This window comes from Chiloscyllium plagiosum, unplaced genomic scaffold (genome assembly GCF_037043375.1).
Source record: "Chiloscyllium plagiosum isolate Xiang-an unplaced genomic scaffold, Cpla_swu_hap1 HiC_scaffold_35, whole genome shotgun sequence".
Lineage (NCBI taxonomy): Eukaryota > Metazoa > Chordata > Chondrichthyes > Orectolobiformes > Hemiscylliidae > Chiloscyllium > Chiloscyllium plagiosum.
The window spans coordinates 61,149,920-61,172,186 of record NW_028270173.1 but is presented as its reverse complement, the minus strand read 5'-3'; the positions used below and the strand labels follow the sequence as shown (position 1 = coordinate 61,172,186).

Sequence of the window (22,267 nt, the reverse complement as noted above, 5' to 3'; positions counted from 1 at the left end):
TGTCCCAGGCATTGTCAACTGGAGGCCAACTCCATTGAGGTAGCAATTGTGAAAACTGCCTTGAAATCCATGTCTCTCCTTGTTAGTAGCTTCCATTGGATGGCGTCATGTCAGAGCCCACTAACCAAATGGTACCACAAGGCATCTTGCAGGAATCCTCTGAACTTGCAATGGCTAACCACTTTAAGGTGACCATGAATTCAACGATGGATTCTCATTCATGCTGTATTCATTTGTAAAAGTGAAAATGTTCCACCATCATCAGCTGCTAGGGAGCGAAATAATTTCCTAACACTTTGCATAGCTCTCCACAAGTTTCTCTAGTTGTACCAGACTCTGTAGAATTGTGAAGATTTTGCTCCTGATTGTACTAAAAAAGACAACACTGATATCTTCAGCCGCTTTGTTCACCTTTAAGCGTTCTGTGTAATTCCAGTTTCCTGACTCTTCGTCAAATGGTCCCATCAGCCCAAACTGACCCACCATTTTGTTTTTCCACCCCTTGAATCTAGTAGCCGTTTGCAGCCTGAGTCCCCTCAGTGAATGCTTCCATATATGCCACTCCCTCACTGGTCGTGCTAGCCTACAGTTCCTCCCTGGCATTGTCCGCAGTCCGAGTCCCCTCAGTGAATGCTCCTGCATTAGCCATTCCCTCACTAGCTATGCCAGCATACCATTCCTCTGGAAGTGACTGCAGCCCAAGTCCACCCATGACTGCTCTCCACAATGCCTTTGGTAGCTCCCAGGTGCATACTCTCTTCTTCAGCTGTCAGAAAGAGGGAAGGACATAAAGACAAAGAGGTTGAAGGATGAGTGGAATAATAGAATGGGAGAAAGACATAAGAGGATGAGAATGAATTTGAAGAGATAACGAATGGGGGAAGAGAGAGAGTAGAATGATGGGGAAAAAGGAATAAATTACTCTGCAAAGTAAGTTACTTCATTACTTTTAATGCAACATTCAGCAGCTGCAGAGGCCACTGGTGCTTTATAGAATAGCTGTTTTCCCAGCGTGCTGGCAGTGAATGATTATACTCTCACGGTATTGAAGGCCACCTGAGAAGCCTCACAGGGCTCCCTGAAGAGAAAGCAATTCTCTCTCTTCATAGCTGGTGTAATGGCTGTCTGAGAATCCTTCATGTGCACCCACACACACTCATCATCCCTCAATATTTTTACTGTCAGGAGCTCAGACACTACACCCATATTCAGAGAAGATGAGGGAGCTGGTGGTCAGCTAGTGAGGGACAAGATCCATTCTTTCCTTCACTGGCTGATGACTCCATTTCATGCAGCACATACTGAGGAGGAGGTGTTGTTTATTCACACCGTGTCTCTCTGAGGCAGCTTACAGAGAGAAGCGAGTGGATGTGAGGAACTGTTTTTAAGTACTGGCTACATCTGGAAGTATTTCACAATATTCCCCATGGAGGGAGACCAGTTGATTGACAGGGACATTCACAGTCATAGTCATAAAGATGTATAGCACAGAATCAAACCCTTAGGTCCAACTTATCCATGCAGACCAGATACCCTAATCTAATTTAGTCCCATTTGCAGCACTTAGGCCAAATCCTTCTAAACCCCTGCTATTCATATACCCATCCAGATGCCTTCAAGAGAGGTGAATGGACTGAGACATCTTGAGAGAGAGAGAGATCTTGGGAGAGGCAAATCTACCGGGAAAGGAAGCAGGTGAGGTCAATGTTGAGCCAAGAATTTAAGTTGAGGGGATGCGAATCTCCACAGCATGCAAACTCATGACAGGGTAGGGATGCCACATATAAACTTGTGGGCTGACAGTAACACAATAAATCTCACACACCCAGTTAGTTAAACTCCTCAAGCACTTGGTAAATCTGTAACCTCCCTTCTATATTCCCACCCCCCTTCTATGCATGTGCCATCGCATCAATGTACACCATCGTCTTGGATACTGTCGATCTTCCTCTTCTGGTCTGCTGTCAAACATATCCAAGACTAAACAACCCACACTGATATTGTTAATTTAAAGTCTCCTAGGATGAAAAATGCTATTCCCACACGAGAAATCTCTGTAAACATTTACCAGGGGAACTGAGACAGCAGCTGCAATAAGTGAGGTTTTATTCAGATGGGACAATAACAAGTTTAAATCCCCACCTGATCTGCTGCTCAAAGTCACCTCCATTTCCCCGGTCAGTTTCCCAAGTTTCTGGAAACTCATGTTGCTCCAGAAATATTTGGATTGACTGTGAGAGACGTCAATCAGAGAGTCCACCCACTCTGCACATTGTCTCCTCTTCCTCTTCCAGAGCTGGTTCACTTCCTATAGGGACTGAAAACCAAGTGAGGAGATGGTGAGTGAAGGAGCAGCTTTTATACAAATTGTATCCCATAATATCCACACCAATCTTCAGGCAGTCTGACTATCCTGTGGGCAGTCAGGGGTGGAAATGTCCCTTATGCTGTGTGAGAAGATCCAGCTGAGAGAGCTGTTTACTCGGTGCTTTGTGCTGAACTGTGTGACTGGAGCTGTGTGTTGGATATTGAGTGTGTTTATTGGAAGCATTTCCCTCTGATTTCCGGGCTGTGTTTTGTTGATGCCACATTCCTGAATATGAGAAGGTGAAGTGGCATTATCTGGGAGGTGCAAAGTGTCTGAGGATTCTTAATGATTTCCTGTTGTTGAGTTCTGTGGGTGAATTGTGAGCTGGTTATTATCCTGTGGAATGAGAATGGACGGTTCTCTGTGTGTTGAGATCTGGATCTGGCCTGGCTTTTCAAATTGCTCCAAGTCGTTTCAACACCCGACCTCTGTAACCTCAGAACAGAAAACAAAGAAATTTGCTTTTTTATAGAGCCTTTCATGACCGCTCGATATCCCAAAGTTCTTTTCAGCCAGTGAAGTACTTCTGAAATGTAATCACTGTTGATATGAGTTACTTTGGGTTTTGCAGTCGCTGCTCCAGAAATAAATATTGGTGATCACTGTGATCAGTTATGAGGTTCTGCTTTCAAATTGATGTGTGGGGAGGAGGTGAATGGAATCTGATTTGATGGAGAGAAATGTCTGATACATTGCTTTGTCCTGTTTCCTGAATCATTCCGCTGTCTTAAGAAACTGAACCTGCCCGTTCAGTCTATGCACTTTTTCTGCCTATTGTAGACAGGCTGAGATGGCCTGGAGAATGATAAGTTACAAACTTTTGAAACCATAAAGAGATTTACCAAATTACTTCCAGGATTGTGGGATTAGAATTATGGAGAGAGATTCAGTTGCTGAAAGATCATTAATTGAGCGCTTGCTGTGCTGTGAGATTGTAGTGGTTTTTTTTGTTTTATTCATTCACATTAGGTATCACTGGTTAGGCCAGCATTTCTTGCCCAGAGGGCAGTTAAGAATCAACCACATTGCTGTGGGTCTGAAGTCATATGTAGGCCAGACCATGTCAGGAAGGCAGTTTCCTTCCATTTGTGAACCTGATGATTTTTTCCCGACAATCAACAATGGACTCATGGTCATCATCATTATTCTTCGAGATATTTGTTGAATTCAAGTTCCACCATCTGCTGTGACAGGATTCGAACCCAGGTCCCCAGAACATTACCTGGGTCTCTGTGTTAACATTCCAGTGATAATACCTGTAGGCCATCGCCTGCCCTATGCAATGCTGTTGCTGCTGATGGCTCACTGCACGTCACGGACACCCAGTTTTGCGATCTGTCCTGAGTCTGCTTTCCTCACGATGATGAACCTGGTGAAGGTGACATTCATCAGTTAGGACGGAGTGGTAGATTTCCTTGAACTTGTTTGACCTGAAGCTGTTAGATTCCCTGGAGACAATTTTGAGGACTTCCCCACTGCTAGTGGGATGGGACATTCCCAGGAATGGTGCTGGAGGAGTCTGTGATGTTCCCAGATTGAGATGATTCAGTGAGTATCACTGCTACCCGACTAGTCTGTGGACAGTTCCCCTCACTTCGGAACTTGTCCTTGGTCCGCAATAGTTTTGCCCAGTGCTGTGGCTCACAATTGAATTTAGCTGATAGCTGCAGATGTGCAGTGAGAACAGTGTATCTGATTTCCCACGGTAAACCAGAGCCCTCCAATCAGCTACGCTGAAGTGATATTTTCTTCATCTGATAGCACTTCTAGCCCAGTGTGTTTCCTTCAAATAATTATAGTACACAAAGAATGTCTATTGAAATAACATTTATTCTGAGTGACGTTTATTTAAACATAGACTCTAACATGAAGAGATGCTTGCAAATGGTGGGATATTTGTACTGGACTTGTAATGCAAAGACCCAGGTCAGTACTCTGGGGACAGGAGTTCAAATCCCACCTGTAAGATTGGAAATCTGCAATTCTTCTCTGATCTGGCTTATATGTAACTGCAGATCCACAGCAATGTGGTTGGCTTTTAATTGGCCTCTGAAATGGCTTTGCAAGCCTCCCAGTTCAGGGATAGTTCAGAATGTGCAACACATGCTGGCCCACATTCTATGAGAAGAATAAAGTGAAATGGCATTGACTTATTCTGATTGTGCTATGTTTTACTAATTCATTGTTAAGATTTCAAGTGAATGAAGTAACTCTGAAGAATTAAACTGTATGTATTTATCATTGGGGAGGCGATGGCTTAGTGGTATTATTGCCCAACTATTCATCCAGAAACTCAAAATAATGTTTTCTCGATGTTGGAATTTGAATTCAGTAAATAAAAATCAGGAGTTAAGTTATCGGAAAACCCATCTGTTTCACTAATGTCCTTTTGGGAAGGAAATCTGCCATCCTTACCCGGTCTAACCTACATGTGAGTCTCAACTGCCCTCTGAAATGGCCGAGGAAGCCACTCAGTTGTATCAATCGCTAGAAAGTCACAACAAAGAAATGAAACCGGAAGGACCACCGAGTATCGATCTTGGAACCAGAAAAGACAAAATACAAAAACAAACACAAAAACAAACACAAAAACACAAACAGCCCTGTTGACCATGCAAACCTCCTTGCCAACATCTGGGGGCTACTGCTAAAATCAGGAGAGCTGTCTCACAGACTAGTCAAGCAACAACCTGACATAGCCATTCTTACAGAATCATACCTTACAGATAACACCCCAGACACCACCATTACCATCCCTGGATATGTTCTGTCCCACCGGCAGGACAGACCCAGCAGAGGTGGTAGCACAGTGGAATACAGTCGGGAGAGAGTTGCCCTGAGAGTCCATGACATTGACTCCGGACCCCATGACATCTCATGGTTTCAGGTTAAACATGGGCAAGGAAACCTCTGACTGGTTATCACATACCGTCCTCTTTCGGCTGATGAATCAGTACTCCTCCATGTTGAATAACACTTGGAGGAAGCACTGAGAGTGGCAAGGGCACAACATGTAGTCTGGGTGGGGGATTTCTATTTCCACCACCGAGAGTGGCTCGGCAGCAGCATTACTGATCAAGCTGGTCGGGTCCTAAAGGATATAACTGCTAGACTGGGTCTGCGGCAGGTGGTGAAGGAGCCTACAAGAAGAAAAAACACACATGACCTTATCCTTACTAATCTGCCGGCTGCAGAAGCATCTGTCCATGACAAAATAGGTAAAAGTGACCATCGCACTGTCCTTCTGGAGACAAAGTCCCACCTTCACATTTAGAATAACCTCCATTGTGTTGTATGGCACTACCACTGTGCTAAATAGGACAGACTTCAAACTGATCTAGCAGCTCAAGACTGGGCATCCATGAGGCACTGTGGGCCATCAACAGCAGCAGATCTATACTCCAGCACAATCTGCAACCTCATGGCCTGGCATATTCCCCCACTCAACCATTGCCATCAACTCTGGTTCAATGAAGAATGCAGGGGGGCATGCCAGGAGCAGCATCAGGCAAACCTAAAATGAGGTGTCAACCTGGTGAAGCTACCAAACAGGACGACTTGTGTGCCAAGCAGCATAAACAGCAAGTGACTGACAGAGTGGAGCAATCCCACAACCAACAGACAGCTCTGCAGTCCTTCTCATCCCATCGTGAATGGTGGTAGACAATTAAATAACTCACTGGAGGAGGATGCTCCACAAATATCCCCATCCTCCATGATGGAGGAACCGAGTACATCAGTGCAAAAGACAGGGCTGATGCACTCGCAACAACCTTCAGTCAGAAATGCCGAGTGGATGATCCATCACGAGCTCCTCCAGTGGTTCCTTGCATCACAGATACCAGTCTCCAGCCAATTTAATTCACTCCACGTGATATCAAGAAACACCTGGAGGCACTGGATACTGCAAAGGCAATGGGTCCTGATAACATTCTGGCAATAGTACTGAAGATGTGTGCTCTAGAACTTACCGCTCCCATGGCTAAGCTCTTCCAGTTCAGTTACAACACTGGCATCTACCCAACAATGGGGAAAGTTGGCCAGGTATGTCCTGTACACAAAAAGCAGGACAAATCCAACCCAGCCAATTACCGTCCAATCAGTCTACTCTCCATCATCAGCAAAGTGATGGAAAGGTTCATCAACAGTGCTATCAACCAGCAACTGCTCAGCAACAACCTCCTCAGTGATGCCCAGTTTAGGTTTCGCCAAGGTCACTCAGCTCCTGACCTCGTTACAGCCTTGGTTCAAAAATGGACAAAATAGCTGAATTCCAGAGGGGAGGTGAGAGTGACAGCCCTTGACATCAATGCTGCATTTGACCAAGTATGGCATCAACGCGCCCTGGCAATACTGGAATCAATGGGTATCGGGGCAAACACTCCACTGGTTAGAGTCACACCTGGCATAAAGGAAGATGTTTGAGGTTGTGGAGGGTCTGTCATCTCAGCTCCAAGACATCTCTGCAGGAGTCCCTCAGGGTAGTGTCCTAGGCCCAACAATCTTCAGCTGCTTCATCAATGACCTTCCCTCTGTCATAAGGTCAGAAGTGGCCATGTTCACCAATTATTGCACAGTGTTCAGCAGCATTCGCAATTCCTCAAATATTGAAGTAGTCCATACTCAAATGCAACAAGATCTGGACAATATCCAGGCTTGGGCCAACAAGTGGCAAGTATCATTCGCGCCACACAAATGCTAAACAATGCCATCACCAATAAGAGACATTCTAACCACTGGCCCTTGACATTCAATGGGATTACCATCACTGAATCCCCCACTGTCAACATTCTTGGGGTTACCATTGACCAGGCACTCAACTGGACTCACCACATAAACATAGCGGCCACATCAGTAGGTCAGAGACTAGGCAAGTGACTCACCTCCTGACACCCCAATGTCTATTCACCATCTACAAGGCACAAGTCAGGAGTGTGATGGAATACTGTCTAGTTGCCTGGATGTGTACAGCTCCAAAAACACTCAAGAAGCTTGACACCATCCCGTACAAAGCAACCCACTTGATTGGCACCACATCTACAAACATTCAATCCCTCCATAGCTGGCACTTAGTAGCAGCAGTGTGTACTATCTACAAGATGCACTGCAGAAATTCACCAAAGATCATTAGACAGCAGCTTCCAAACCCACGATCACTTCCATCTAGAAGGACAACTGCAGCAGGTACTTGGTTGAGTGTGTGGTGCTGGAAACGCACAGCAGGTCAGGCAACATCTGAGGAGCAGGAAAATCGATGTTTCAGGCATATGGCCTTCATCAGGTACTTGGGAACACCACCACCTCCAAGTTCCCCTCCAAGCCACTCACCACCCTGACTTGGAAATATCGCCGTTCCTTCACACTCGTTGGGTCAAAAACCTGGAATTCTCCCCCTACCGGCATTGTGGGTCAATCCACAGCAAGTGGACTGCAGCGATTCAAGAAGGCAGCTTAGCACCACCTTCTTAAGGGCAAATAGGGTGGGCTATCAATGCTGGCCAGTCAGTGATGCCCAATTCCCACAAGTTAATTTTTAAAATATTCAATGCAAGGGGTCTTACAGGTAAGTATGATGAACTCAGGGCATGTTTGGGAACACAGGATTAGGATGTCATAGCTATTACAGAAACTTGGCTGACAGAAGGACAGGACTGGCACTTCAATGTTCCAGGTTTCAGATGCTAAAGGAAGTATAGAAAGAGAAGCAGCAGGGAAGGGGGGAGTGGTGTTTCTAAAAACATTACTGCTGTAACTAGATACAATATTTCTGAAAAAATCATCCAATGAAAATTTATGGGTTGATATTAGGAATAAAAAAGGAATGATCACCTTGATATGACTACTATAAACCCCCGAGTAGTCAAAGGGAAATTGAGGAACAAATATGTAAGGAGATTTCAGATATATGTAAGGAAAATAGGATTGTAATAATAGGTGGTTTTAATTTTCTAACCATTGACTGAGAATATCATATTGTTAAAGGTTTTGATGGTGAAGAATTTGTCAAATGTGTTCAATAAAGTTTTCTTTATCAATATATCAAGGTTCCTATTACAGAAGGAGTAAAACAGGGTGGCAGGTTGGCTCAGTGATTAGCACTGCTGCCTCACAGTGCCAGAGACCCAGGTTCAATTCCAGCCTCGAGTGCCACTTTGTGTGGAGTTTGCACATTCTCCCCATGTCTGTGTGAGTTTCTTCCAGGTACTCCGGTTTCCTCCCACAGTCCAAAGATGTGCAGGTTAGGTGAATTGGCTATGTTAAATTGCCCATAGCGTTCAGAGATGTGTAGGTTAGGTGCATTCTTCAGGGTTAAATGTCAAGTAATAGATTCTATGATAAATTAGATTATTAGAAAACAGGCCCTTTGGCCCAACAAGTCCACACCGCCCCGCCGAAGCGCAATCCACCCATACCCCTACATTTACCCCTTACCTAACACTACGGGCAATTTAGCATGGCCAATTCACCTGACCTGCACATCTTTGGATGTGGGAGGAAACCGGAGCACCCGGAGGAAACCCACGCAGACACGGGGAGAATGTGCAAACTCCACACAGTCAGTTGCCTGAGGCGGGAATTGAACCCGGGTCTCTGGCGCTGTGAGGCAGCAGTGCTAACCACTGTGCCACCGTGCCGCCCACTAATCTTCAGTGTATCCCAAGATATTGTGGAAACTTAGGGAGGAAATTGTGGCATCCCTTGCAGAAATATTTGTATCATCTACACTACTGGTGAGGTGGTGGATGACTGGAGAGTGGCTAATATTTTTCCTTTGTTTGAAGAAGGGATGTAAGGAGAAGCCTGGGAACTATAGACCTGTGAGTCTGACTTCATTGATGGCTAAGTTTTTGGAAGTGATTCGAAAGATAGTTTTTTTTTGCATATGGAAAAGCAAGGAATGATTAGGGATAGTCAGCAAGGTTTTGTGTAAGGGAAATCATATCTCACAAACTTGATTGTATTTTTTGAGGAATTAACCAAGAAAATTAGTGGGGACACAGCAGTAGGCATTGTTTACTTGGACTTTAGTAAAGCATTTGACAAGTGTTGGAGACTAGATTGTAAAGTCAAATCACATGGGATTCAGGGTAAGCTTGTCAGTTGGATACAAAATTAGCTTAATAGCAGGTGATAATGATGAATTAGAGGCCTATGACCAGCGGTGTTCCATAGGGATCAGTGCTGAGTTCTCTTTTGTTTTGTTATTTAGATAAATGGTTTAGATGGTAAGTTTACAAATGACACCAAATCAGTGGTATACTGGACAGTGAAGAAAGTTATCTCAGATTACAAAGAGGTCTTGATCAATGGGTCAATAATGGGCCAAAGAGTGGCAGATAGTGTTTAATTTGGATAAATACGAGGTATTACATTTTGGTAAAACAAACAAGGGCAGGACTTACATAATTAAAGGTAGAACCTTGGGTAGTGTTATAGAACAGAGAGACCTCGGGTTCAGATACATAATTCTTTGAAGTCTGCATCACATATAGATAAGGTGGTTAAAAAGGCATTTAGCACACTTGTCTTTATTGCTCAGGACTTGGGATATGATGTTGGGACTTTACAGGACGTTGGTTAGGCTTCTTCTGGAGTACTGTATCCAGTTCTGGTCACCCTATTATAGGAAGGATATTATTTAGCTGGAGAGAGTTCAGAATAAATTGCCCAGGATGTTACTGGGAATGGAACATTTGAGTTAAAAGAAGAGGCTGGCTAGGCTGGGACTTTTTCACCTGTTGAGGGGTGACCTTATAGAGGTTTACAAAAACATGAGGAATATAGATAAGGTGAATGGCACGTGTCTTTTCCTTAGGGTGGAGATTTCAAGACGAGGGGGAATATCTTTAAGGTGAGAGGATAAAGATTCAAAAAAGACATGGGCAATTTTTTTACACAGAGTGTGTGAAATGTTCATGTATGAAATGAACTTCCAGAGGAAGTGGTGGATATGAATATGCTTACAACGTTTAAAAATATTTAGATAAGTACATGAATAAGAAATGTTTTGAGGGATATGGGCCAAACGCAGGCAATGCACAATGAAACTGAAAATTACACTTGTTGAACACTTTTGGTTGTTTCTTTAATATTTTTCACTGTTCGGTTATAACCGTACCCCTCTGAGTCTATTTATCCAATTAACTTGAAACTGGTTCTCCCTTGTACCAGCATAATTGTAATTACATTTAAGTTTGAAAAACATCAGTCACAAACTGAAATAGTGATCACTATTTTGCAGTAGTTCTTTGACTATGACATGACTAATTAACCTGCTTCATTATTTTGCAGATAGATCCTGACCATCACCCAGGGAACAACTGCACAGCTCTGGGAAGACGTCCAGTCCCTTCACAGCATTGCTCAACACAGAGAAGGTTGGGCAGTGAAACCATCATCTGGAAATTGGTCAGGTCAGGAGAGCTTTGACACATCATCAGATCTGAAACTGGTCAGTGGTGTTCCATTAGAACCAACCTTTCTGAAGGTTTAGCTATGGATGATCAGAAGAAGTGTGACTGGCTCCAAGTTCAGTGAAAGCTTCATTCGTTCATTGACCCTCACAAATCACTAACCCATTCCTAAAGGTGAGAGGCTGTTCAAGTGTGAGGTGAATGAGGAGGGCTCCACAGGCTCTTAAAGTCTCCTAATACTGAAGGTGCGTCTGTGGAACAACATTTAACACAAGGACAGCTACATGGAAGAGAAACCCTTCAAGTGTGAGGTGTGTGGTCGAGCTTTCGGACAGTCATCAACGCTTGTGAATCACCGACGTATCCACACAGGAGAGAAACCATTCAAATGTGAAATATGTAGCCAGAGCTTTGCCCAGTTATCAGGCCTTGTGAATCACCGGCCCATTCACACGGGGGAGAAACCATTCAGGTGTGAGGTGTGTGGCAAATCATTCTCACAGTCATCAACACTCCTCGTGCACCAACGTGTTCACACAGGGGAGAAACCATTCCGGTGTGAGGTGTGTATCAAATCTTTCTCTGATTCATCGACCCTCCGCAGACACCAACGCATTCACACAGGGGAGAAACCATTCAATTGCGAGGTATGTAACAAATCATTTTCAACATCCTCGGATCTTCGTATACACCAACGCATTCACACAGGGGAGAGACCATTTATATGCAAGCTGTGTGACAAATCATTCTCGTCATCATCAGATCTCCACGTACATCAACGCATTCACACAGGGGAGAAACCATTCAGATGTGAAGTCTGTAACAAATCATTCTCACAGTCAGGAAACCTCCGCACACACCAACGCACCCACACAGGGGAGAAACTGTTCAAATGTAAGGTGTGTGACAGGTCATTCTCCGACTCAACGAGGCTCCTGCTTCACCAGAGGATCCACACAGGGGAGAAACCATTCACATGTGAGGTGTGTAACAAATCATTCTCGGTGTCATCAAGCCTCCGTGTACACCAACGCATTCACACGGGAGAGAAACCATTCACATGTGAGGTGTGCAACAAATCGTTCACGAGGTCATGGAACCTCCTGTTCCATCAGAGGATCCACACAGGGGAATGAAGGGTTTGTCATGGAACTTCCATGACGTCCTTGACCATTCACAGCACCACAGGATTCACACGGGAGAAACTCTTTAGATGCAGTGTGTGTGACAGGCTTTCACACAGTAGGTGCATCTCTTCTCCATATTTTTGCCAATCTGACCTCAGAATGTGAACCTGTACACAGTCTCACTGTGGAGGATGTTCAGTGGGACTGGGACACAGATCAAGAAGCAGCTTTCACTCCCATCAAACAACTAGTGATGACATCACCAGTGCTGAGGGATTATGATGTAACAATGGAGTGACCCTGCAGTGTGATGTCAGTGAAACAGGACTTGGAGTAACCCCCAGGCAGTGAGGACAACCCGCTGTGTTTGTATCCAGAGCATTAACACAAACTGAACAACGCTGTACACAGATTGAGAAACAGAGTCTGGATATTGTCTTTATTTGTGAGGAGTTCAACATGTATCTGTTTGGGAAAGAGCAAGTAATGGTGGAGTCAGACCACAAGCCATTTCAAAACATCTTTTTTAAGCTACTTGTATCTGCTTCAGAGCATTTGCACAGGATGTTACTTTGCTTGTGGATACTTTGGTTAGAAATAAGTACAATCAAGAAAAGCAGAACTTTGTCACTGACATGCTGTTGAGAACTGCTCACTCTTTCAAGTTGATGATGCTTTCCCAATTTACCACAAGAAAACAGCAGCACCATGTGCTCTGGAATTATCAGCCCAGCAGAGACATTGCGACATCTTCAGGTCTCCGGATTACTGGAATCCGGAGGTAAGGTATTGGAGCCACTCACACTGACGCAGTGACTCCATGGGAATTATCTGGGAAGTTGAACATCCAACAAGGAATTCCCCAGCTCCCAGGATCCTCTGAAATGTCTGCAATTCTGAAACTCCTGACAGTTACAAGTGTTGACTTGGATAGTTCCCCAGAGAATTTTAGACAGGAAGAAATCTTGTCTAAGTGCTGAGTGCCCACGCACTCAATTAACTCTGACCTCTTGACCACCCCATTACTAAAACCCTCCATCTCACTGAGGCCTGGCCTGACAACACCACCACTCCAAAAAACTCAACCTGTCCAGCCCAATCACCCAACTACCCTAAAATTAACGAATTCCCAACCTGACAATCCCTTCCTAGCCAATCTAACTAATTGCTAATCAACCGACACCCTTCACCAGCTCACTCAGCTGCTGCCCTACCAAACCTGCCACCCGATCCTGCTCCCAACCTGCATTGACTCTCTCCACTGCTCTCTGTGTGGATTCCTGCACTGATTCCCTTCACTGCTGTCTGTGTAGATTCCTGCACTGATTCCCTTCACTGCTGTCTGTGTGAATTCCTGCATTGATTCCCCTGACTGTTCTAAGTGTGGATTCCTGCACTGATTCCCCTCACTGCTCTCTGTGTGGATTCCTGCACTGATTCCCTTCACTGCTGTCTGTGTGGATTCCTGCACTGTTTCTCTTCAGTGGATTCCTGTACTGAGAGAGTTCTTTTGCCTGCTGCATTGGAAGTTTTGCCAGAAAGTTGACCGCTGCATAAATGGGTGGTTTTCTCTCTGTTCAGTGTCAAACGGTGAGGTTCTGACTCGGGATTCGGGTTGAATCTGACAGATTTAGCAAAATATCCAACAAGTTGCAACTCTTTAAATATTACAACAAGTTGTGATGAAAGGATGGCCTGAAACCATTAAGGTTACACCTGTTACTGTAAGAGAGAGTTGGACAAATAGACACAAAAGAGATTGCCGAAGACGGCATCTTGTACAAAAAGAGCAGGGTTATTATCCCTAAAGAAATGAGAATAGAACAGGATTTAAAATTCAAATTACTCCAGTTATTTCTGGAGCAACATGAGTTTCCTGAAACTTGGGAAACTAACTGGGGAAATGGAGGTGACTTTGAGCAGCAGATCAGGTGGGGATTTAAACTTGTCACTGTCCCAACTTAATAAAACCTCACTTATTGCAGCTGCTTTCTCAGTTCCCCTTGTAAATGTTTGACAGAGATTTCTAGTGTGGGAGTAGCATTCTTCATCCCTGGAGGCTTTCAAACTGACAACATCCGTGTGGGATGTGTGGCCTCAGATGTGTTTGACAGCAGATCAGAAGAGGAAGACCCACAGCACACAAGGCAGTAATGACATGTTGTGGTGGGTTTGGCACATATGCAGGAGGGAGGGTCACAGAAGGAAATTGAATAGAAGAGAGAAATATAGAAGGGGAGGGAGGATGGATCAATTTACTCTGCGCTGCTCTCATCCTCCCCCATCTCTCTTTTCTATTTTCACTCTCCCCCTTTGTAACCTCATCCTGTTTCCCATATCTCCTTCCTCCTTAGTCTTCTCCCTATTTTTACCACATTTCTCTCCTCTCAAACTCCACCATTATAGGGATTGTAAGAAAATGCACCTTTTTAAATGCTATCATGAATGTAAAAAGTCAGCAGAAACTCCATTCAGTATCATAAAAGTAACAATGTTATTATGATGAGATTTAACTACTTATCCTGCTTATGTGACACGACTCAAGTCTGTGGGTCTTACTTGCTGGCCAAGTATGTATACTGCTGGCAAGGGTTGGTGATGTTATCTGATGTGCCCACTCTCTACCTTGCAAAGACTGAGCACCAAGCCTCAGACATTTCCTCCTGTCTCCTCCTGGACCATGGCCCCACCCGTGTTCATCAACTGGTGTTTCCAGGACAGTCACTGATCTCATCTCCACTGGAGATCTTCCCTTCACAGCTTCCTACCAAATAGACCCCAACCCCAAACAGCCCTGCTTTCCAAAATCCACAGACGAGACTAACCAGGCAGATTCACCATTTCAGCCTCTTCCTGCCTCAATTAACTCATCCCTTCCTACCTGCAGTCTGTTCGTTTCTCCCCTTCATCCAGTCTGTTCCCCCTCATCCAGTTTCTTCCACTTACATTTGTGATTCTTCTGACACTTAGTATTGGTTCCACAATTTCCGATTTGTTGGTCCCAGCCTCCTCTCTTCACCATGGACCATAAAATCCCTCACTCATCCATCCCCCGTCTGAATCATCTGAAGGCACTCCACTTCTTTCTTGAAAAGAGGCCTGAACAGTTTCCCCATCCACCATCCTCCTTCACCTGGTTGACCTCCTTCTAGTTTCTCCTTTGTTGTCTCAAGTTCTCCAAGTAAAAGCTGTGACGATGAGTATCTGCATGAGTCCGACTAGTGCAGCTCTCTTTGATGTGTATATGAAACATTCTTTCTTCCAATCTTTCTCAGAACCCAAATCTTATAACTCTTTTTCCAACACATCAAAAATGGCGTCAGTGAAGCCTCCTGGTCTCATCCAGAATTGGAAAAATTCATCAGTTTTGCTTCCAATTTCCATACTTTTCCATCTTCAACTGGCCCAACTCTGACTCTAACCCTTCCCTTCCTTTCCTTTTTGTTTGGAGATAGGCTGTCCATCAGTATCCATTACAATCCCATCAACACCCAATTTACCTTGATTTTACTTGATCAAACTCTTCCTGTAAGGACTGCAGTAATGGCTAATCGCAGAAGGTGTTTAACATCTGCCCTTACACCTTCTCCCTTCTCACTACCCCACAACCCAAACACACCTTGCAAGTGAAGCAGCAATTTACTTGTACAGCAAACTTCTTATTAACCAGCACCGATGGATCCAGGAGTGTGCAATTGATCAATAGTCCGGTTGAGGTCCACACAATCAATGTAAAAACACATGAAGTAATAGAAGCATAACGTAAGGGGTATACACATCACTGTTATACTTTAATTACAGCATTAGTCACACAATAATGCAACTTTTTTGAATAAATGTAGGTTAGTTAACTTTCTCACTCGCACCCTCAACTGACTACTCAGACATCACAAAGATCGCAATAATACAATAAACTTCCAAGACTTGAGGTATATAATTTTTGCCGGTTGATCGAGAGTGCGGGTTCATACGGTGCTCATTAAAACAAAGTTTGCTATATGTCTTTCAACCTAATCTAGTCAGTGCTTACAATGCAGTTTACATTGATGAGCCTAAGCATAGAGTCAGTTGCAACTTTGAGGAGCACCTCACTGTCTGCAAGAATGACCCTACCTTCCAGTCACTTGCTATTTCAGTACACCATCCCATACTAACATTTCCGTCTCATTCTGTGGAATGCTGCAATTTTCCAGCAAAGCCCAATGCACGCTGGAGGAACAGCACATCGTGTTCTGCTTTGGCACTTTACAGCCTTCAGGACTCAACAACTTCAGCCATGAACTCTGTCTTCTATTTTGATTATAATCCCCATCCTCCTCCATAGAGTCTTGTTTGCTCTCAGCACAGCGGACTTATTTTTAACTCTTAACACATAGCATTTCCTGCATTAATATTTCTCTGTCATTAAAATTCCCTCTGCCATTTGCTGTGGGCATCCTCACTATATGTTCCACTCATTCCTCCTTCCACTTTGTCAAAAGTGTAAAAACCAACATATTCCACCTTCGGTTCTGGAGAAGAATCACATTGGATTCAGAACATTAATAGTCTCTTTCCCTAAATGCTGTCAGACCAGCAGAGGTTCTCCAGCATTTCTGTTTTTCATTTTATATGTAGTCTTGATTCATCAATATGACTGACTGTTGGTGCCTCAGAACAGAAAAACCTCGAGTGTAATTTGAAGAGCCGGCTCAAATAGGGGCAACCAGCAGAAACTCAGCACTCTCATTACTTCTGCCTGGAGCCATTTCTGTGTTTGGAACCAACTTCCTTTCTGATGTCTAATAAACTAATGCTGCAGATCGAAAAGTTCAATTCACACTTAATGGTACTGATGTTTAAAATTCCCACTACAGTCACTTTCAGCCAGGTTACACTGATAAACCTGCACCCACAAAATAGCATAAATTCTCGACCACAACTGGTGTGCTTGTGTTTGTTGCAAATTTGTCCAAAGTTTTTCCTAAAGCAAACATTTTTTAAATGTGTGAGAGACAACAGAGGCAGTTTTATTTTGGTATATTTGTGACCTGATTAGTTTCATGATCATTGCAGTGTTGTAAACATCCACTGAATAATTTTCTGAGATTTAAGATATCATCAACTTTTCATCAACTTTTAGCACTTTTAGGTGAATTCTTCACCTTAGTAATTTTTGTGCTAATGTTTCTTAGTATTTTGTCCTGGCTTTTGTACTTAGTTACTCAGTTGTAAATGGTTTGTGGTGGTCTGGGGAATGGACAAAAGAGCCTTTGAAGAGAAAAAGGCAACAATGACAGAAAAAAATCTACAATGGAGAGCCTTGAGATTACTATAGTGGACAAGAGTCAAAAAGTTCTAACTTCTTATTTTCCAACTGGATCCAACAAGATGAAAACTGAGATTATTTACCTTTACAAAGACCTTCGATAATAAGTGCTGAAAATATCTTTCCTAACTGAAGGCTGATGAATCTACAAAAAAATTTAGTTTAATGAGAAAGACACAAGATTGGCAGAGCAAAGGTGAATACAATTGTCTGGCAACAAGTCCAGGTCAGAGGGGATTAGATAAAAATATGTGCTGACATCCTTAAGGGGTGTGAGCATTGGTCTGAGTGAGATACTTCACACAATAACCATCAGGAGCTTGTCGGGCAAAGGATCTGGTCAATCACTGAGGTCATGAAAAAGTCTCGTTCAGCAGTTCGACCGTCCGAGGACAGACTCTTGTCACATAGGAAAGCCAGTTTCGTAAGTTGACTTGTAGCAGCTCTATATACAAATACATGTGAACATATACTCAATAAAGAAGCTTATTTACATCACTGACTTGTTCTGCACCGTTGTGTATCCAGAGTAAGACCAGAATCTAGTTGACAGTCTGGAGAAAAGAGGAGGTGTGTGTACAATTTCTTCACTCATTTTATGAAGTGACTGTATTTCAATTAACAGAGGTTGGGGTGAAGGGTGATGTACCTACAGGAAGCCCAGAACCGGGGGTCTTATAGGACCCTGACAACAACTTTAATGCATATTCATGGAATAACTGATCTGGAGTTGGACTTGATCCCACAACATTATTCTTTGAGTCAGAGAGTCATGGGTTCAAATACCACTTTAGGACTTGAGCACAAAAACTCCTGACTTTTACTTCAATGCAGCACTGAGGGGTGGATGAGATTACAGAGTTGGGGAGGGGTGAGTTGATGGATGAACTTGAAAACAAAGTGAAAACCCTTAATGAAACTAGCACTGAGCTTTCCTGGGAAGAGTTTTATTCCAGACACACTGTTAAAACAATGTCTAAACAACAGAACTCACCTGAGTGAATGAAAGCAGTTCATCACAGTACTGATCGAAGAGAATTTCTTAAGATGTTCATTCCAGCTGACACTAAGGACTTTACCAGCTGCTTTTACAGCTTCAGGAACCCAGACAGAAAGATAACACTGACACCTGCAGCTCTAACCAGTTTATTCCTTTCAATCGAATCAAATGTTCAGGCTGCTTACTTACGGGGCTAATTAATTCTATACATGCATTGGAACCTAACTCCTTAGATCTAAATGAAAGACAATATCAGAGGTTAGCATTTCATCTCTGAGTCAGAAGGCAAAAAGGTTGACACTCCAGTGCTGTACTGAGGGAGTGTTGCATTGTCAGAGGGACCATTGTTCAATGAATTAAATCAATTCTGAGGTGAATGGAAAAGATCCATTGATACAATGTCATGGCTATCGGTTTAGCTCAGTTGACTGGATTGTTGGTTTACAGAGCAATGTGATGTCAACAGCAGTGGGTTCAATTCTCCTCACCAGTTTCAGGTTACCATGAAAGATTCTCCTCAACCTCTTCCCTCACCTGAGGTCTGGTGGCCCTCAGGTTAAATTACCAGTCACTTCTCTCTAATGAGAGAGCAGCCTCTATGGTCTGGTAAGACTGGCAACACAACAATAATGTCATGTAAGAGCAGGAGAGTTCACACATGCATCCCAACCAACATGGATCCCACAGTCAATGTCACAGAAACATAATCTGGTGATTATCATGTTACAGATTGGAGGAGTTTGCTGTGCACAATTTGGCTGCTATGTTTGTTACATTGCATCAGTGTATCTTTCAAAAAGGAATTAATTTTGAGGGAAGATGCTTTCAGATAGGATGACATTCTGGAAGTTTACATATAAATACAGTCTTTCATGTTTCTGGTGAAGTGGAAATTATAAACTCTTTGATGAGCAAAGTAGCTCAGAACATAGTGACAATGATCAATATCTTGCATATATGGCTCTTAGTATAGGATTCTGTGAGTTTCATTAAATAAGAACTTCTGACAGCTGGCTCACTTTACTAATGCACATACATTCACAGTAGGTGAAACTCTGAACACTACAGACAGATGTTTCTTTTCAATCCCTGTGCTTTATTCTGCCTCCCAATTTCTGTGGGCAGAAATGACACCGAACTTTAGTGACACAGATTGGAGCTTGTTTCCATTATACAAGCCCACCAATGGTTACAGAGATTCACTGATCACATACATCCAGTTTCCATTCCAGGAAAACCCTCTACTCCTACCCCTCGGTAAGTTGGACATTACTTTCTAATTCCCAAACTCTGTGGACTTTGGCCTCCGTTCATCATGTTTCTGTAAGCAGTTATCTGCTTTAGGTGCTCCCTCATATCCATCATTTTAAATCCCTGTTCCTTAAAATTACAATTAATCTCTTCACTTCCACTGATCCTCTTGGTTTTCGTGTCCTGGGGTGAAAATCTGAGCCTCCCTGGTATACAACTGGTTTAACTGTGCATCACCAGCTCTGACTGGACCACATCAGCACCAGTAGCCCTGCTTTCCTCTGTCAAAATTGCTCATTGCTTCAGGACCATCCTAAGACAGGACATAACCCACAACTTATCCTCCTCCTCCACACTGTGTCCTTGTGGAAGTGGGCGGCACGGTGGCACAGTGGTTAGCACTGCTGCCTCACAGCGCCAGAGATCCGGGTTCAATTCCCGCCTCAGGCGACTGACTGTGTGGAGTTTGCACGTTCTCCCCGTGTCTGCGTGGGTTTCCTCCGGGTGCTCCGGTTTCCTCCCACAGTCCAAAGATGTGCAGGGTCAGGTGAATTGGCCATACTAAATTGCCCATAGTGTTAGGTAAGGGGTAAATGTAGGGGTATGGGTGGGTTTCGCTTCGGCGGGTCGGTGTGGACTTGTTGGGCCGAAGGGCCTGTTTCCACACTGTAATCTAATCTAATCTAATCTTATGTTCCTGCTTTACAGTGCTATGATTAGGCTCTAACTGGAGAACTGTTAGGAGTCTGCACCTCAGGAAGGATACATTGGTCTTGGAGGAAGTGCAGCAAAGATTCACTATAAGGTTCCTGGCTTAAAGGTTCGAATCATGTGGGCAGGTTACTCAGAATGTTCAGATATGCCAAGCTACATATCTGAAACAGATGTCACTTGAACATGGATTTCCTGGCTCAGAGATAGGGATACTGTCTGAGTTTGCATTCCCTTGAAATTTGAAAATTAAGCAGTAATCTAAGTGTGGTGTTTAAGATGATTAAACAAGTTAATACAGCACTTTGTGCAAAACGATGGTGAGAGTGTCCAGAAATGGGGACAAAGCATTAAAATGCCCAGGTTCAAGTCCCACCTGCTCTGAATTGTGTAATAATATCTCTGAACAGGCTGTCTAAAAAATGTAAAATTAGAACAAGGCTGTTCAGGGTGATGTCAATAAACAAAAAAGGAAATGAAATTCTTCCCCTACAAAAATCTGTTGAAGCTGGGGGTTAATTGAAAGTTCAGAACTGATATTTGATTTTTTTTATTGTTGAGCAAGAGTGTTAAGGGTTACAGTCAAGTCAGGTAGACAGAGTTAACAGTAGGGATCAGCCATAATCTAATTGAATGGTGTAGCAGACTCAATGGGATTATAGAAGTTCGTACATTCCTTTAATTCATCTCAATTGTGTGGTGATGCTGTCACATTAAGGAAGTTATTTGGTCCTTTTTTTCAAGAAAGGTCATAAAGGCAGAGGTGCTGAAAGGTCTAGTTCAACAATGGAAGGAGAATGACTAGTTCTCCCAGTTCATGTTTATTCTGGTTTGTTTTAGCTGTAGCAGTCACAAAATGTGAGAGTCCAGGGTTGGGGAGGAGGATGTGGGGGGGAGCGGGGAGGTGACGAGGTTTGCAAGCTTCAGTAATGAGCTCTTCTGACCTTCTTCTGAAATTTCTTTGGATGTTGTTCCTTCCTGCCTGCAAGAATCTGTGTTTGAATTTATCTTTTTGCCAAGGTGTGTGTTTATGGAATGTTAATGAATTGGTGCAGTTAATTCATAATATTTACTATATCGGGCTGGTTACGTTTTCCAATATTTAAGTTATTCTAAGTTCTGTTTTCTTTTGTTTGTATTTCAACTGTAGTGTTTAAAGAAGTTGTTTAGCTTAAAGCCAAGTGTTTTGACTAGCTGCATCACACCTGGAATATCCATTTCATATCTGCCTCTAAAATAAGAAAATGTTAGGATCTAGACTACCTTCTGAAAATGTTTTGAGGGGGTCTGGCCTGGTCCATAACAGATTAAGGGCTCTTGTTGGGATTGATTCTATAATTCTACTAGAGTTAGGATTGTTGGACTCAAAGGCAATGAAGTGTAGGTATTAGTGTCTTCTGTTCCGGGTGCTGCATTCGGCTGGTTTAAACTGTGCTTGGTGTAGTAATACTTCTTTCAGTCACTAAGAGTTTTCTGGGGATTGAAGAAATAACTTTGGGGAATTTACAAAAGATGAGCAAGGCAAAACTGTTGGAATTAGCAGACAAGCTGGAGTTGGGGTTGCCTTCGTCTGTGAAACAAGGAGAAGTAATTACAAAATTGCTCAACATTTAAATTTGCAGGAAATGCCATCAGAGTCTTTCAAAATGGCTATAATTCAATTGCAGATGAAGGAGCTTGAACATGAAAAGGAACTGAAACAGTTTGAATTACGGTTAAAAGCCAAACAAAAAGAAAAGGAAAGAATCATTTTGACAGAATGAAAAGAAAAAGAGATGGAAGAAAGGGAAAAAGAAGTTGGCACTTAAACAGGAAAGTCAGCTTAAAAGGATGGAGGTGAAGGTAGAAGGTAGACTTAGTGAGGAGGATAGTGAAAATGAGCAAACCCATTGTAGCCAAAGGCCTGGTGGGGATCTATTTAAATATGTCAAGACATTGCCTAAATTTGATGAGAAGGATGGAAAAGCCTTTTTCATTTCATTTGAAAAATTGGCTAAACAAATGAAGTAGCCAGTGACCATGTGAGTTTTGCTGATCCAAACAAAATTGGTAGGTAGAGCTACCGAGGTATTTGCATCACTATCACAG

General features: G+C 43.2%; 1 protein-coding gene across 1 annotated transcript; it reads left to right on the top strand.

Moving 5' to 3' along the window:
* The first annotated feature begins 10,665 nt into the window (after positions 1-10,665).
* Positions 10,666-17,715, top strand: LOC122541626 (uncharacterized). The gene has a single exon (XM_043678535.2). It carries the CDS (start codon positions 11,067-11,069, stop codon positions 11,916-11,918), a length of 852 nt encoding a protein of 283 aa, XP_043534470.1. The 5' UTR covers positions 10,666-11,066; the 3' UTR covers positions 11,919-17,715.
* Positions 17,716-22,267: the final 4,552 nt, after the last annotated feature.

Coding starts and splice junctions, on each gene's coding strand:
- LOC122541626 (XM_043678535.2), top strand. CDS start 11,067: ATGGAAGAGAAACCCTTCAAGTGTGAGGTGTGTGGTCGAGCTTTCGGA.